Raw genomic sequence first — 14,476 nt, forward strand, 5'->3', positions numbered from 1 at the left:
TTTCAAATACATTCTATATCTAAGACATAAATTTTGAGATAGTTTCTCTCTTTAAAATTTTTTATATAGTTTCTCTCTCTAAAAATTTTGAGATATTTTCTTTCTCTCAAAATTTTCAAGCAATTTATCTTTCTAGATCTTAAAATTTAAAATAATTTCTTTTGATATAGTTTCTCTCTAAAAATTTTGAGATATTTTTCTCTCTAAAATTTTCAAGCACTTGCTCTCTCGAAAACTAAAACTTGGAGATAGTTTCTCTCTCTAAAATTTGATGTAGTTCATATATCTAAAATTTGATATAGTTTCTCTCTCCAAAATTTTAGGATACTTTCTCTCTTTCATACTTAAAATGTGAGATAGTTTCTTTTTCTAAGATTTATGAGATAGTTTCTCTTTCTAAAAATTTTTAGTACTCTCTCTCTAAAACTTAAAATTTGATACAATTTCTCTCTCTAAGAATTTTCAGGTACTTTCTCTTTATAAAACTTAAAATTTGAGATAGTTTCTCTTTCTAAAAATTTTGATATAGTTTCTCACTCTAAAACATTTCAAGTATTTTCTCTCTTTAAAATTTGAAATTTGAATAGTTTCTCTCTATAAAAATTTTCAAATAATTTCTTTCTCTAAAAAATTTCGATAATTTCCTTCTCTAAAATTAGAAATAGTTTCTCTCTCTAAAATTTTAAGATACTTTCCCTCTTCATAATGTAAAGTTGAGGGGTGCAGTTTGTATAGAGCCGAGGCTCTAAACAATCTAATTAGAGCACACCTTCAAATAGTATCGAGAAATATGTTTTCAATATTGGAAATCTTTGAGATAGCCATAAAATATATTTTCAACTTTAATTATAAAATTTAAAGCTTCAAAAATAGTGTAGATCGAGCCGATCTAGAAATACTTGAAAATCATAAAAATTGACGATCCAAAAATACATGACAAGATGCACTATTTTCAAAACTAAAAATTCATTTTTTTTCTCTTCCATGCATGTTGATGTCGAGATGATTAATTTGAGGATATTTGGGCATCAAAACAACCTCTTCTAGTAAAAATTTCGAGGAGACATCTAATTTGATTTTTTAGAGCCTCGGTTCTATATAAAATTTTCCCAAAGTTGAGATAGTATCTCTCTCTAACTTGTGGGCGTGTTTTTGTGGAATTAATTATGTTTTATAAACTAATGTTTCTATAATAGGGAAATATAGCCGGAAACCAATTTCGGAGGGTAAAGGCAATGGTACATTTTTTTTTTTTTTTTTTGGGTCGAAATGAAGAAAACAATTACGAAGAGAAATACATTTCAGTCCCATAGTTTTGATCCAAATGCCAGAAAAGTGTCATTCCATTGAAATACGTTTATGAAAATGTATTTTCAAGTATCCAAACGCCCCCATAGGGTCCTTATGTAAATCACTCTAAAAATAATGACAAAAGGGAGAAATAGACGTGCACTCCATTTGCCACTGCCCCTTGCGCTCAAATTTGAAGCTTTCATCTTTGTGGATCCGTGTGCTTGACCCTCTGTCCCTCTATTGAGAGCTTCCAATTTATATACACATGTGTTTATTTTTATTTTTTGTAAAGCTGTTCTATTATCACAATTACAATAAAGTTTACTAAAAAAAAAAAATGTAACAAGTAAAAAGGTAAATTAGAACCTGTTTACAATAAAAAATTAGGTTAGTAGCACCTTCTTTTGTCATATCATCATTTTCCCCTTCTAGTATAACGTGTTTGATATTTTCAATGAAGATTAGATACATTGATTTTTTTTAATCGTGTTGTGGAGTAAGCAAAAGGTTATATATTTTTTTTAATCAATTTTTTCTTTCCGATAGATTTTTAAGGTGCATCTGTAATTCTACATTTTAAAATTGCAACCTTATATAAACTTTTCCCCATCTCAAAAAATTTGTCTAAGTTACACCTAATTTTCTTTTTTCACCTTAGCATCCTAAAACCCTGCGGTAGAAGGAAGATATCTATTTTCTTTCAATTTCAATCAAAATGTGACGTATTTTCCCACATCAATGAGATATAGAGGAATATTCATCTCTACTCTAAGAGTACTATTCTAATTTCTATAAATTTCTAAAAGTCTATCTATTCTTTGATTTAGCAATAAAATTTTTAACATAGTTATTAACAATTTTTATATAATTATATTCAGTCAACATAATAATATTAACATAAGGGAAAAGTTTACATAAAACCGAGGCTCTAAACCATCAAATTAGAGCCTACCTAAAAAATTTCACTAAAAGAGGTTGTTTTGATGCCCAAATATTGTCAAATTGATCATCTGAACATCAAGATGCATGGACATGAGAAAGAAATGGATTTCAAGTTTTGGAAATAGTGCGTTTTGTAATGCATTTTTGGACCGTCAATTTTCAAGATTTTCAAGTTTTCATAGATTTGTCGATCGACACTATTTTTGATGCTTTAAACTTTATAAATAAAGATAAAAATATATTTTAAGGTTATCACAAAGATTTTTAGATTGAAACCACATTTCTTGATACTATTTGAAGGTAGGCTCTAATTTGATTGTTTAGAGCAGTGGTTTAAAAAATGGATCGGTGCGTCGGATCGGGCATCTCAAAAACCGATCCGGATCTGTGAATCGATGATCCGGATCTGGAATCGGGCTGAATTGCTTGGATTAAGCCTTAAAAAAATCCAAAAAAATTATTAAAATTCATTATAAATAAGAAATGGGGGTACGATATTACTAACTTTCATTGTTTTCATCAATTTATGATTATTGAGATGTTCTTTCCCTGTATGAACTTATGTTGACCATTAAATTTACATCACACAGAAGAAAGCATAGAATTATCATGGATTAATTATATAATCATATATGGACTACAATAAAGTGTTGACTAAATCTATGGACAATTGGCTATTAAAATCTCGAATCGGTAGAAAACCCTAATCCGTTAAAAAAACCCAAATTATTACAACTTAACTAACTATAATATTATATACCAACAATATTTTATAATTATTTTATTACATAAATAATAACAAATATAAAATATTTTATAATATCATCTAATTTAAAATTTATTATTGACAACTGTAAGAAAAAGAGTACACTACATGATTTATAATACAAAAATTAATAAATAAAATAGAAGTTTTGGTTATCAATGTAGAAATTATTAGAATGCCTACCAATTTTCTTTAATTTTTTAGGTTTCTAGAATAAATTAGTGGAAGAGATTGATAGTAGAAAGAAAGAGATTTCAAATGGCGTCATTGTATGAATCCTATCTTTAAATTAATACTACTAAATTTATGTTAAAGACCATCATGTTATAAAAGTAAAAAATATAATTAGACCATTTATTCCTAGGTTGTATTAAGAAATACCTTTTATTTTTTTGACAAGAAATACTTATTGTGTTATCTTTTATTTTTTTTTACAAGAAAAATATGATACTTGTTGATTATCCTTTTTTTTTTTTTTTTTGAGAAAAGAAGAAGATGTTGTACTATATTTTTTTTTGCTTGTTGTATTACTTTTTATTTTTTTTTACAAGAAAAATAAAAAAATGATGCTGCCAAAGTACATTTTATTTTTTTATGCCTTTTGTTTTATTTTTTTGCAAGAAATACTTGTTATATTACCTTGTATTTTTTTTACAAGAAAAATAAAAAGTGTTGTATTATCTTTATCTTGAAACGCTTTTTATTTTTTCTATTTTTTTACAACAGTATTTTCTTTGTTTGTTTATTGTTTTTACAACAAAAATAAACGAGGACATGCCCTAAGGTTCGAACTCTAGACGTCTACCAAAAAATTGGAATTGTCAACCAACACTGCCATGTCGCCTAATGTGATTTTATTAGCTTTTTATAATAATATATATTCAATCGTCTTGCTTTAATGATTTTTTGTGGGAATTATCCCACTTCGAAGGATGAGCCTCATTTTGTTCTCTATAAATTCCTTTGTAATAGATATCGTATTGCACGTTAGAAAAGCGAGGGGGCAGACATGTGAGGTGAGTTACCACATGTAGATATGTCAGAGGATTTTTAGGTGCCACGTGTTGCTCCCGTGAGGTGGCCATATGTAAACCCAAAAATTACTAGAATGCCCACGGCGAGACTCGCCATTCACTATTGGGAATCGCCCAGTTCTCTCTGGATACGGGCGATTCCTGAAAAAAGTTTATATAAGATTGCAACCTTAAAAATGTAGTTTACAAAAATTACTAGAATGAAGTTTATATAAGATTGCAACCTTAAAAATGTAGTTTACAAAAATTACTAGAGTGAAGTTTATATAAGATTGCAACCTTAAAAATGTAGTTTACAAAAATTACTAGAATGCCCACGGTGAGACTCGCCATTCACTATTGGGAATCGCCCGGTTCTCTCTGGACACGGGCGATTCCTGAAAAAAGTTTATATAAGATTGCAACATTAAAAGTGTAGAATTAAAGGTTCAGATTGCAACATTAAAAGTGTAGAATTAAAGGCCCGGTTCTCTCTGGACACGAGCGATTTCCGAAAAAATTTTATATAAGATTGCAACCTTAAAAATGTAGAATTAAAGGTGCACATAAAAAATCCATCATAAACGATTGTTTGAATGTTGGAAAGCCCTCTAATTGATCATAAACGGTTGTTTGAATGTTGGAAAGCCCTCTAATTGATCATTTCGACATCGAGATGTATGAATATAAAAAGAAAAAAATATTTCAAGTCCCTGAAATAGTGTATCTAGCAACACATTATCTGGACTGTCAATTTTCAAGATTTTCATGTGTATATAGATCTACTTGATTTGAACCAATTTTAGAATTCAAAATTTTATATTTACAAATGAAAATAGATTCTCAAGGCATCTTAAAAAAATTTTACATCAAAATTACATTTATGATAAAATTTAGACGTACGACTTAATTGGATTGTTTAAGGTTTCAACCTTATGTAAATGATACCCTAACATAATTACATACCCAAAAAATAATATTAACATAGTTTTAATTTAAAATTTTCACATGATTATACTTATATAAGTTTAACAAGTTATTAAGATAAATAAATAATAATAGTTTCAATATAGTTATGCAGATTTTTGTAAATTAATTATGTGGAATTTCTTTTTGTAATTATATATAATTGAAACATACTTTTGTTTGTTATAAATTATATAAAAAAAATATTAAGTTTAAAAAGCAAATTAAATTAAATTTTATAGACCATTTAATTTTCGTAGACCTTGTAGACACAAGATAGAGATAGAGATGCTAATGGAGATGTAGACACAAGATAGAGATAGAGATGCTAATGGAGATGTAGACACAAGATAGAGATAGATATGCTGTAGACACAAGATAGAGATAGAGATGCTAATGGAGATGTAGACAGAGAGTTACTGGAAACGCGTTCGAAGTAGAGGTTGGATAATATCCCACATCGAAGGAGTAAAGTCCCATGAATATCGAAACGTGTTGCTGATAAGGTTTGCATGATGACATATGTAAGGGCCTATCCTTCAAGAGGTAAGGGTGATGCTTCTTGTTTTATATAGGGGAGGTTGGTGGGCCCACCATATTATTTAGGGATTGTTTATAAAAATATCATTTATTTTTTTGTACAAGGAGGTTACAACTATTCTCATTAATTAGATGTCAAATTGAATGGCTTGAGATGAGTCACGAAGTCCGAAATTTTTTTTTTGGAACTTGGTGTCTAATCAATGATGCCCTTACAACTAGCCATTTTGAAATCTAAGTTATAAAAATGATTTTGATCTCGTTGTACAAAAGATAACTGATCTAGCTATTTTGAAATCTGAGAGATACAAATGATCGTAACGTTGTTATACAAAAGGTAAATGATCTCTTTATAGACAAGTAGTCCCTATCTTTTAGTAGAAAATTATTGAATGAACCGGTTCTCTAACAACAGAATCAGTACAGACCGGCTCGAACCAGACGAATCCCGATATATTGAGTGATTTGGAACGATTATGGTAATTCTCGATCCATATGAAACGATTGAATTCCAAATTAACGACTTTTCAAACTTTGGTTGAGATAGACTTTTTGATTTTTAAGGACATATGATCTCTAATATGGAGATCGTGAGTAGGAAAAAATAAATATATTTTAAAAAATTTTAAAATAATAATTTTATGTAAAATCAATTGAACCGTTAATTTCAACTGATTTGAAATGGAACACCCATTACATCCCTCTTTAAAATGGATGCTGTATACCTCGAGGGGGCAAATGTAGAAATGCGTCCCCCGTCTCATGAAACAATTTTCCATTGAGTAAACGGTGCCTGTTATATCTGCAACAAATATTCCTGGTCAGGTTACTTCCTATTCCAAAGGCAATATCTACTATTTTGGAATTTCTCGTACCAAATTTTTTATTTTCGATATAATTATAGAGACTGCAGTTTGAGAGATTGATCACCCATCCATTTTTGTTTCCAAATCCTTGTTTTTTGACCTTCACTGACCATGATTCGTTGGCTTCTGGGTTACGTCGGATTGATCACCTATCCATTTTTGTTGCCAAATCCTTGTTTTTTTTTACCTTCACTTATATGATTCGTTGGCTTATGGGTTACAAGAAAAAGTTGTTGTCTATGAAAAATAAATTAAATAAATTAAATAAATAAAAAATAAAATAAAAAATAACAAAAAATTAAAAATTCAACTGAAATGTCTTTTCATAGCTAATTGTTATGTTGTGCCATATTTCGTAAGATGCAGTATCTCTAAGGCCTGGCTTTATAAAAATAAAATAAAGCCTTATTTCCAATCCTCACTCATAAAGCAACATGAGCACCAAAACTATTTGTGATATCACTAAGGAAAAAGTTTATATAAGGATGCTACCTTATAATGTAGAACTACAGATGGCCTTAAAAAATCCATCGGAAAAGGTAGTTTTAATGTTGAAAAATGATTGATCTTCTCGACATCGAGATGTATGACTATGAAAAATAAAAAGATTTTAAGTCTTAGAAATAGTGCATTTTATAACATATTATCCACACCGTCTATTTTCAAGATTTTCATATGTTTATAGATCTACTTGATTTTAACCATTTTTGAAATTTAAAATTTTATAATTAGATATAAAAATAGATTTTTAGTTAATCCTAATGACATTTTATATCAAAATTATATACCATAATAAAATTTGAAGGGCATCGTACCTCTACACTTATGGAGGCATCCCTATGCCAACTGCACCCATCTCTAAAATCAATTTCTAACATCAATGACTATGAAATTTGCAACTAAAAAAATATACATTTGAACACTTTTTTTTAGGGTGAAATGGATGGTAATTTGTTACAATATATACTATTTTTATAGCTTAGAATCTTAATTTTTTCACAACCATAGTGGTCAAGGCTGAGATGATCAATTTTAAGGTTTTCCAAAGCCAGAATTACAATATTTGATAATTTTGAGGTGATACTTTGCAGATTTTGATAGGCTTGTAGTTTTATGAAACCATTTTCCTATTTAATAACTAAAATATCTTTTCATATCTTATTGTCTGTTTTACCACCATGATTTTTTGAAGGAAACTTGTTTGGTGAGTCGGCCAACTCTCACTATTTTTGTACCATCTCCCTAAAAATATATTTTAGAGATATTTACGTACAGACTGTTGGGTTTATGTGCCCTTTAAAGGCTTTATGAGTGCTTGTCAAATGATATAGTGAAACATAAACTCAGTGAGAGTGTGGTCCCTCGTGGACCATACCATGCAAACGATATTTGCATATACCAGATTGTGCTTGACGATCTAGGCCAGTCGGTTCCCATGTTCTCTAGGCATGAAGAACAAACCGATGAGGGTTCATGAGTTAATCCTAGATGAAGTCGGAGAACAAGCTCGAATGAATAAGCCGAGGGATTGTGTGACCCTTGTGTGTGAATGTGGCCTATAGAGACGGGAGCCAAAATATCATCCATATGCCATCACACGGCATGCATATCGGTAGATCGATTTAAAAAGCCATAAATCCACATTTTAGGGTGATGCATATGCATGTGCGAGAGATCCCCATATGCACCATATAGCTGTGGTTGCATCAGGTCTTGGTGACCTAGATTCGTCTCTAGGGGAGGACCTGTAATCCACATATTGGAATTGCGACCTCTTGGCTCATAGGCTCGACTTTGGTGACCTACTAATGAGCGCCTACTTGGACTATGGGTCATGAGTAATACTGGGTCGGTCTGATAAAGTAAGTGTGGTCCGTAGTCTGCAGTTGAACGTGGAGTGCCCCATGATTGTTGATTCAATTTTTAAACCATATGGATCCATTTTCCATCAAATTAATTTAATTGTATTTGTTTTATAGTAATGATTATTTTAAAATTATTATTTGAATTTTTATGAACCTTTGGATATTTTATTTATAATTTTAAAATTTATAAAATTAAATATATTGATTTTATAATATTTTAATATTAATTAAAAATTATTTTATTAATTTTAAATGCATAAAAAAAATTAATCATGGGAGCCCATTGTACCCATGGGCCCACCATATTTCTAGAACGTGGGGCTCACATGTGCCTCCCCTGGGTAGCACGCTCCACCTCTTACTACTTTCTATTTTTTGGAAACTTTTCTTTTGTAGTCCATACGACTTTATGTTTTGGTCACTTTAAATTGTGACATGTGGTCAAATTATGGATTGAGTATGTATTGACTATATATTGACTTAATATGAAAGTAGATATTGATTTGATATATCTTTGATAGATTTTATAGAAAACATGTGTAGAGATATGCTATTTTATGGAATGCACAATATTTAATTAAAATTAATTTAACTTATTTTTTTAGGAAAATAGTTTAGAAAATGGGGATAATGGTTCATGCACCTTCTATAATGTTGATGGCCCATCTATAGCATTGATGCATTAGATCTCTCACCACACAAGTCACCATTGATCGACGGTTCATGTTCAATCTCACAAGAAGATGCAAGCTAAAGAAAACCCTAAGAAACCCTAATCTTGTTCAAGGCCTATAAAAATGGATTGTCTCTACCAAAAAATCTCTACACCTTATCTCTTGTACTTAATTCCATATTTTTCTCTCATATTCTACTTCGAATTTCTCTCTCCCTTTTAAATTTTTTTTTTCTCTCAGATTGTGAAAGAAGCTAAGGGTTTAGGTTATGGAGTTCTTCTCTCTCCTATCTTTCAACTATGGATTTATGGCTAAGGGTTTTAAAGCTTAGCAAAAAGAGAATCCATCTCTCTCAAACTAGGTTGCTAAGAGAATTCACCTAGGGTTTGAGTTTGTGATCAAATGGGTTCATATTCTATTGGTGTGGCTTGACTGAAACTTACTTTCTCGGTTTGAGATTGAAGCAAGATCATCGATCCTGCGCCATTGGATGGTGGTGACTCGGTGGCTTGTAATAAGCCCAGTTGAGGTAATATCTGGCGTTCTTCTCTTTTATTTTTTATTCTCAAGCAAAGTGTATAGTTATTTCAATGACATCAAGTTTTAAGATCTTGATTTTATTGCCATGTTGATTTTATTTTGAAGTATATGTTATTGTAATAAGACCACCTATAAGTGATCTTTTGACAAGACAAGGGGTGATATATATATATATATATATATATATATATATATATATATATATATATATATATATATATATATATATATATATATATATATATATATATTATTCCCAGATAAAAGATCACACAGGTCTTTCTTTTATTGGTATCACAGCTATTGATATTTGATGTCATTAGTTATCTTTTCTCTTTATTGAGTTTAGATCAAGTTTGGGAATGAGATATAAGAAATCTAATGACCTTTGTGGCTACGAAATACACCCACGGTTTAAGAATTATTGAAATATTCCAACACCGAAAATACACTCTGCATAATGAGTATTCTATGCTATTTTGGAGTAGTGATATGAAGAAGATAATTAGGTGTTTTCCATTACATAATTCAGTGATATTGTGTGTATTTGAGATTAGGATCTATTTGCAAAATTTCAGCATGAGATCGTACGGGAATTGAGAGTTATGGAATCATCAATGAAGGGTGTCAGTTTTGACCTTGTAAAATCTAAGAATTGTCTATTGAGTTTCATGATTTTTCCTACCAATCATATGATTATATTTCTTGTTAAAATTTTACCGTGATCACAAAATTGAGTCTACTTTAAAAAAAAAAAAGTTTGATTAAGAAATTCTTTATGGTTTGAAAGATTTGATCAATTTATTGAAGGGTGCGCAAATGCTATTTTTTGTAATAAAAACTATTTCTATGGCTTGGAAGTCATGATTTTATTTTTATTCTTAACATAATGTTTTATGACTCACACTTAGGTTTTAGACTTCCATTCTGAGTCTAGTTTCTAATAAAATTTATTTAAGGTATAAATATCTATAGGAAGAGAGGAATAAAAATTTTGGATTGAAGAGAGGTCATCCTGAATTTTCTGTAATTTGAAATATTCTTCATTAAGACATGAATAACTATATTTGTCAAGCTTACTTAATAGAGTGATATGAGGCTTGTGGAAATATATGCGCTACCATTATGTGTTTACTTTTAAACAAAATTTGTTTAAAAGGACAACTCCATGAGGGTAGAGAGAAAATACAATTTTATTAGACAGTATTAATCTTGAAATTTTACAGTATGATTTATTTTGTGATATATAAGTCACCTTATTTATTTTTTTGAAGAAAGGCATTATTTGGGTTTCACACCATGATATTATGATTTGATTTTGAGTCTAGTTTTCAATACAAGGGATTTCAGGAAGAAATTTTTTGAGGCTTTAGAGAAACAATTTTTTTTGAGATATGCTCAACTTGATTTTCTGCTGAAAAAATTGCATTATGATGTAAAAGTCACTAAAAGGTATACTCACTAAATGGTGCGATTTAGGGATGGAACTGAGCACTATTTTACATTTTTTTAGTTTATTTCAGTACTCAAAGGATTCAGAGAGAAACTCTTTATAGTTGAGAAATATCGTATTTTTATTGGGGGATGCTCTTGTTCCATGCTGCAGTAAATTAAAAGATGTGGCTTGTTAAGGCACATATTTGGATTCCTAATTATGGAGACTTTTTTTTTAAGGCTCATTTTAAAAGGTTTTATAGTGTGTCACGAGTATGGTTTATTATAATATAACTTCAGAGAGATGTAATACATAGTTGGCAAGATAAGACACTCTATATGAAGAATGTTCAATTTGATAATAGTAGAAAGAAGAAGAAACACAATACCTATAAAAGTATCTTGGTTTCTTCGAAACGAAGGGATATATAGAGAGATTTTGTGGTAGCATAGAAATGCTAAAGATCAGTGGGATAATCAAAATTGTGATATTTGAATTGTGCTAGAGTATGAACTACTTAAGGTAGTAATACACATGGAGATGTAATTTGATCAAGGACTTTGAGCCCTAAGGATGAACCACGAGAGATGAGTGTGGCTTATTGAAATATGTAAGCACGAAATGAGTGTTCCGATGGAACTCGGTCTTAGTGACCATCCTCTCAATAATGTTTATAATATGAGGCGTTGTATTTGATGATGATCTCTTGATAAAGTCTCCATATTTGCCAAAAAAGGAAATGTTTTGTCAAGGCTTTAACAGACATTATTTAGTCATGCTTTATTTTGGATAAAATTATAAGATGGTATTTATGATTTGTTTTTGTGGCCATGAACTTGACTTGGTAGGAAATTAAAAATGAATACGGTAAAATGATTTATGAAGGCTAAGCATATATTTTAAAATTAAAATTGGATGATAGCATGTAGAGATGGAAGAAATGAGGAAGGTAGATGGTGATTTCTGAGCAAAAAATTCATTGGAGTTTGCACCAGAAAACGAGATTTGTGGACTGGTCATGCTGAACATCGAGGCTCTTACAGTGGAGAATAGGTCGTTGGGATATAGAAGAAGGCGATGGAGGATATTAGGGCCATGGTGATTGCCAAGAAACATGGCAGTTTTTACCAGAAAATGGATTCCGGTGAGATAACAGCAGGTTCAGAGATGAGGGGAAGAGGGAGAGCTGTCCGGTATTTCTAATGTCATACAACATTTTTTACTTTGAAAGATATAAACCCTCTTGTTCGGTGTTAGTGTTACTAGACACGAGGGCAACTTGGGGAAAAAAAGAAGAAAAACACCACGGGTGGGGCTGGGGCAGTGGTGGTGCTCGTAATTTCGGGCAAATGTGGGTCCATTTGGTAATTTGCCCCTCCAAGAGTGTTCGTATGAATATTTCTCTATATTTTAAAGATGTGTTCTCAATTCAAAATTTTAGAGTTCGATAATCCCAACCATGATAATGATCTAAATTTACAAAAAAAAAAATTCAAAAAATATGAATTCCTTTCTTCACGGTCCATTTTAGCTTTTAATGGATGCAACATTTTCTGATCGTACTCTCATTTTACTGTGTAGGAGTTGGATTTATGGGTGTTTATCCTCTACACATTTTTTTATACTATTCAAAGGATGCCCTTCGGGGGTTTTTGGAGCCTCACGTGGGCTTCGTCAAGGTGATCCTTCGTCCCATTTTTTGTTCACCATTTATGCAGAGTGCTTTAGTCGTTTTGTTCAGAATGTTAAAGCAAAATGGCAATTTGTGGGTTTTCTTATGCCTAATAATGGTCTGTGTATATCGCACTTACAATATGCTGATGATATATTGCTTTTTTGTGTGGCTAAATGTGACCAAGTTGAGAATATTGCTACGTTCTTGAAATGCTGTGAAGTAGCTTTGGGGCTTAAGGTTAATTTTGAAAAATCTACAGTGATGGGTATTAATTGTGGTGATGGGTAAAGTGAAAGTTTTTCCTATTTTGTACTTGGGGATGCCAATTTCAGATGGATGTTTACCTATTACCATTGAGGACATAGTGATTCAAAGGATACAAGCTAAGCTTGATTTGTGGAAGTATAAATACCTCTCTTTGGGAGGTAGAATTACTTTGGTTAAAGCTTGCTTGTCGAACTTACCAATCTACTAGATGTCTTTGTTACAGATTTCTCCTCGGGTTGCTAAGAAAATTGAGTCCTTGATGAGAAATTTACTCTGGGAGTCTTTTGAAAACTCCAAAAAGTACCATCTTTTATGATGGGACAGAGTGTACTCCTAGGAAGGAAGGTGGTTTGGGTATAAGGAAAATTAGATTAGTTAATCAGGCTTTGCTGTGTAAATGATGGTGGAGAAGTTTAAACTTCAAAGACCAGCTGTTGTATCAAGTTATTTATGCTAAATATGGAGATGATAAATTTAAAATGTGGATTGGAATGAGAAATGATACAAGGGGGATGTCTTATTATTGGAGATCCATTAACTCGTGTAAACCTCTGATACATAGGGACATTAGATGGAATTTGGAAATGGTCGTAATATATCCTTTTGGCACCATAAATGGTTAGGTTCTTCTCCTTTGAAGTATGTCTTCCCATTAGTTTTTCAGCTAATGGATAGCCCCTATGCCGTTATCTCTGATATTTTTTAAATTAGGGGCAATCGGGTTGTTTGGAATATAGTTCTCCCCTATAATAGAATTTCTGACTAGATTTTTCAGGAATATGTTGGTTTGCTAGCACTTCTTCAAGAGGTATATATTCCGCAGATTGCAGTTGATGAGGTTGTTTGGGAGATTGACTCAGATGGATTATACTCGATGAAGTCAATGTATAATCTACTTTTTCATGACCGTTGAAGGTGGTATATGCCTGAAATTGCTGTTATCTGGAAGTGGCCTTTGCCGCTTAAGATTCAAGCCTTTTTGTGGTTGGCAATGCAAGATAAGGTTCTCACTATTGATAATCTTATCAAAAGATGTAAGATTTTGCCAAATATTTGCTTATTATGTAAGAATGATGCTGAAACATGAGCTCATACGTTTTTTGCATTGTTCTTTTATGCTTAAAATTTGGCGTTGGTTATTTGACCAGCTTGGGATTGCTATGATTATGCCTGCGGCAGTCTAGGGGATTATTATGAATTTAGTGGTTTCATGGCTTCTACATTCTAGAGTGGTGATTGGCAAATTGTGAGAGGGTTGATTCTTTTGGAAGTTTGGAATGAGAGAAATAGAATAGTGTTTGATGGGATTTGTTTGCCTGTGGAAAGAATTTTAGAGAAAATTTTACATTCCATTTGGCTTTCATGCTCAATTACAAAAGAGCGGAAATATATTCTTGAAGTGGATGTTAGGAGAAATTTATCGAATCTTTTTCACTTGAGATCGTTTAAGTGTAGGCCTCAGGAGAGAAAGGTACCACCTTAGGTAGGGATTTTTAAACTTAATTTTGATAGTAGCTGTTTAGGAAACCCAGGTCCTGCTGCTTTGGAGGAGTGGTGAGGGATTGGAATGGATCCATCGTCTTTTCTTATGCGGGCCCCCTAGGGGACAAAACTGTAAATGGTGTAGAGTTATT

At 31.4% G+C, this 14,476-nt stretch overlaps 1 protein-coding gene across 1 annotated transcript; it reads left to right on the top strand.

The window, feature by feature from the left end:
* The first annotated feature begins 11,977 nt into the window (after nt 1–11,977).
* Nucleotides 11,978–14,070, top strand: LOC105420554 (uncharacterized). Its single transcript, XM_011624589.1, has 4 exons — nt 11,978–12,093; nt 12,482–12,859; nt 13,758–13,876; nt 13,991–14,070. Exons 1-4 carry the CDS (start codon nt 11,978–11,980, stop codon nt 14,068–14,070), a joined length of 693 nt encoding a protein of 230 aa, XP_011622891.1.
* Nucleotides 14,071–14,476: the final 406 nt, after the last annotated feature.

This window comes from Amborella trichopoda, chromosome 7 (genome assembly GCF_054954075.1).
Source record: "Amborella trichopoda isolate Santa Cruz 75 chromosome 7, AtrichopodaSantaCruz75HAP2 v2.0, whole genome shotgun sequence".
Lineage (NCBI taxonomy): Eukaryota > Viridiplantae > Streptophyta > Magnoliopsida > Amborellales > Amborellaceae > Amborella > Amborella trichopoda.